At 39.5% G+C, this 4,020-nt stretch overlaps 1 protein-coding gene across 1 annotated transcript; it reads right to left on the bottom strand.

The window, feature by feature from the left end:
• Positions 1 to 1,399: 1,399 nt before the first annotated feature.
• LOC112038630 (protein BIG GRAIN 1-like A) lies at positions 1,400 to 3,350 on the bottom strand. Its single transcript, XM_024071455.2, has one exon. It carries the CDS (start codon positions 2,947 to 2,949, stop codon positions 1,552 to 1,554), a length of 1,398 nt encoding a protein of 465 aa, XP_023927223.2. The 5' UTR covers positions 2,950 to 3,350; the 3' UTR covers positions 1,400 to 1,551.
• Positions 3,351 to 4,020: the final 670 nt, after the last annotated feature.

Genomic DNA, 4,020 nt, shown 5'->3' with positions numbered 1-4,020 from the left:
AACGCCAAACTGATGAAGCATGAGTTCGTCAATTGAGTTATTCAGATGGAAGCAATTCCCAACCCAGGTGAATGTGCCTTCAATGGTGGTCACTGGTGTGGTGCCTGCCACAACGCCTCCGATGCCAAAGTCAGTATGAGACAATCTTTAAACAAAATGCAATATCTCAGAATAAAAGAAATCACTCGGTGTCTGTGTGTATATGTACCTCATATTTGGCGATGTGTAGGCTTTATATATGTTTTCATAGCTTCTAGCCGTTTGAGTAGTTATGGAGGCCTTAATACTCCTCTTGGTAACGTTTGGTACCTTGTAATGAGGCCTTAATGTACTCCAACGGTTCGTATAGTTGGCCTTGTAACCGTTCTGGGTGTAATTGTATTGCATTGAATGACCTGGTTGTCCTCGTCAGTGACATGGGTATCTGCTCTAGCCATCCGTGGGTGCCTTCGTTCCTAATTGTTATGATCGTCCATGTGAGATGAATTTGTCAGTCCCGTCAATTGCACTTGCATGCCCCATTGAATTTTGGAAAAATGTTTGGGTTCAAAAGTAGAAATGGCTACAAATCCAATTTTCCCATACAATTATACCTTGCTTTAATTTAGATTTGCACCCACGGATAAGTTTGGTTTTGGAGGGATGGGCCTCAGCTAAAACAGTGAATTTTATATTTTCTTGGTTGTTGGGAGTTGGGACGGGGGATTCTAACGCAATGTTCAAGGGGTGAGGGGGGGGCCAACACAGTTTCAATTCCAGAGAAAGAACAAAAGCAAAAGCTTTAATCTTCACTTTCTCTATTCCCATGGGCGAAGATCTGCCTTTCCCTTTACCATCAAACCCTCTCTCTCATTCTCATTTTGCTTGTGATTACGATCTCGAATCTTTCATTTTTCCTCCTCTTTTTCTTTCTTTCTTTCTCTCTCTTTTCCTTCTTCCCTATCAAACTGTTTTGTCAGTATCCACCTGAGAGTGTTACATCATGATCAACAACTAACCTATGACGCATCCCCACATTCTTTTCAGAAACTCAAAACTTCCAATAAGCTTTTCTTTGTTTTTCTCAAACCCACCCCCCAAGAAAAAAGGAGCATTCCATTCACTGACATTAAATATATGTATATAAACTGGTATATATAATCAACAACAAAATTTGAAATTGAAAGACAAAAACCCTTAATTGGTCGACCGGTATGATATGCATACTGTAGCCATCAAGCTCAAAATTATCTAAGTATGACTAGCAGTATATATTCATCACTATCGTCATCGTCCAAATCAAAATCAACTCATTATGAAAAGAGATATAGGTATAGAACTTATAGCAAAATTTGGCCTAACATAAAGCATACTTCCTCACTATTTACATAAATACAAACATTTTAATTGATCAAGCTTAAACAGATTGGTGCCCAGAATGAGTTCCTGCAATTTCTAGGCCTTCATGGAATCCAATCCATTAATTAAACTGATACCAATAACCAACTTAAAACATTTATGACATATATATATATATATATAAAATTTTGGCTCTGTATAATATAACTGGAATTACATTATCAAGCCATTAGCAATGGCCCGATTAGTATCAACATGAGTTGTTTCATACACTGGAAGCTCTTCACTATACCTATTTTTCCCCATTACAACAAGGTGATCAAGCTCAAAAAGATCTGAGCTTGAGCAACTGGATGCATCATCATCATCATCTTCATAAATATAATCATTTTTGGCATGAAAATCTCGCATTGTTAACTCGTTCATTTTCTGTTTTTGATGATGATAATCTCTTAGAAACTCTCTAGCCGCCTCTTCCACGCGCCGGGTTTTCTCCAAGACCTGGAATTCGAGCTCTTCTTCATTCCTTCTTGTAGGAGATCGTCCAATTTTCCACGCTGTTGGCACTGACCCCGCCATTAGATTCGAATTGTCTTCCTCGTACAAGCATTTATGCCCACATGGACGACAATCTTCATCAACAATCACACTTACTGGGTAGAATCGGACCGTCCTTTTAACCCCATTGCGTAGCTTTTCTCTAGAAGAAGGTGAATTTTTGCTCAGGCATGATCTTGAAAACGAAGATGCAGAAGAACAAGCTGTTGAGGCTTGCACTGACTTGGATTTCCTCTCCACCATAACAGCATCATCATACCCTTGAATTGATGATGTTAACGTGTTCTTCGTTTTCTTTGTATTCCCTGTTGCAAAAAGAGAATTTAGGAAATTCGCAAAGCGACCAACAGGGGAAATTGGCTGTTTCACCTTCTTTAAATTGGCATAAATCTTTAATGCCCTCGATTTTGACTTAATTATGCCTTCCTTAAGATTTGGAGTCTGCCCTGTAGTAGTAGTAGTAGTAGCAGTATTATGATGATAATCATCACACATATGCAACTCCCTCTGTTCTTGATACAGAGTGCTCTGTTCTCTCTCTGTTCTCTCTGATTGGGCAGAGACGCTGGTGCATACAGATTTAGGCCTTGGAGGTGCGAAACAGGAGGACCTCGATCTCACACCGAACACAGACTCAGTATCAGAGGATGAGAATCCTCCGGAACTAGAATCTGAAGAGCTTGAAGTGGAGCTGAAGAACAGAATATCTTGATCATGATCATGATCGTGCTGTGATTTTCTCTCCAATTCTGTCAAGTACTGTCTTCGATGTGCAGTAGCCTTTTCTTTGACCTTCTTATCCATCCACTTCTCGATCAAACAGGCTCGGCGAAGACTAGCCACCTCTTCCTCTTCCAGAGCTCTATTGCTTTTCCCACTACCTTTGCTCTGTTTTTTTCCCATTGTTTCTCTGTAAAATTTCAATTCTCCACTCCTTTTGTCACCGTCATCAATGGAACGGTAAATTTTGTCCAGTAGAGTTGAAGAGAAAGACGGGTTTTTTCTCTCGTGGCTGTATCTATCTTCTCTCAATGTTTTCTCCCACCTATGCATGTTTTTGTAGGTGGAAAATGTGTAGGAAATTTAACAAGTGAGAGAGACTGTGTGTGTGTGTGTGTGTGTGTGTGTGTGTGTGTGTGAATGATAGAAGAAAGAGAGTGACAAATGAGAAGTGAAGGTTTAGAGCTTGTTGTCAGTTGTTGTCTGCAAAGATAGAATAATAAAAATAAAAGCTGGTAATGAAAATCATGGGAAAGAAACTGCTACAGAAAACCGGTGGGTATTATTATTGGAGCAAATGGGTTTTGTCTCTGAAAATTTCTGGGTAATGAAAATGTGAGAAGGAAACATGAAGTATAAACGGAGCTATTGAGTATTGATGCTTGTGGTGGTGTTGAGGCTTGAGAGAGAGAGAGAGAGTAATGAGAGCTAAATGGCACGCCTTGAAGATGAAAGGGAACAGGAAGTGAGAGAGAGAGTGAGAGACTTTATAAAGGGTCTTCACTTCAGTCACGCGCGTGCATGTCCGTCCAAATAGGAATAGGAATAGGAAAAGGAAAGGGAGAGCCAATGCGATGCCATGCCAGTTTGGCTTTTTCTTTTCTGATCCCCCAAAATCAAATAAAATTTTACCTCTCCCAAATCCCAATGGAAATGAAATGACGTTTGTAATTTTGTAAATTGGTTGTATTCCTTACCTTCCAATTCGAATTTCAAGCCGTTGATCATGTTTAATAATAGCGTACGCTCTCTCGTACGTAGAAAAATATAAGTATATGCAGTATGATGCAGAGAGAGCAGAACAATTAGTGTCATGGTCATACTGGCGGGCTCCACGTTTTGCCTGCCTGTAGTGTTTTTTTTTTGGACAGGCATGTTGATGTTGGTCAGTTTGGTGTAACTTTATGTTCATGTTACTGCTAGATAGATTAATTAGTGCGTTCTGCTTCTGCTTCTGCTTCTGCGTGGGTAGTTTTTGGGTAGAACTGCTACCCGCTGGATCATCTCTCATTTTATAATATATAGTTTTTGGAAACAAATGTTGGGTCCTTCAGAGGGTAGATAAATTTTCTTTTTTTGAAACTTAGAAGATTATTGAAATTCAAACAAATTTTCAGAATTCGG

The sequence above is a fragment of the Quercus suber genome, unplaced genomic scaffold (genome assembly GCF_002906115.3).
Source record: "Quercus suber isolate HL8 unplaced genomic scaffold, Cork oak 2.0 scaffold_478, whole genome shotgun sequence".
NCBI classification, from domain to species: Eukaryota; Viridiplantae; Streptophyta; class Magnoliopsida; order Fagales; family Fagaceae; genus Quercus; species Quercus suber.
This window is presented reverse-complemented; position numbering and strand designations above follow the sequence as displayed.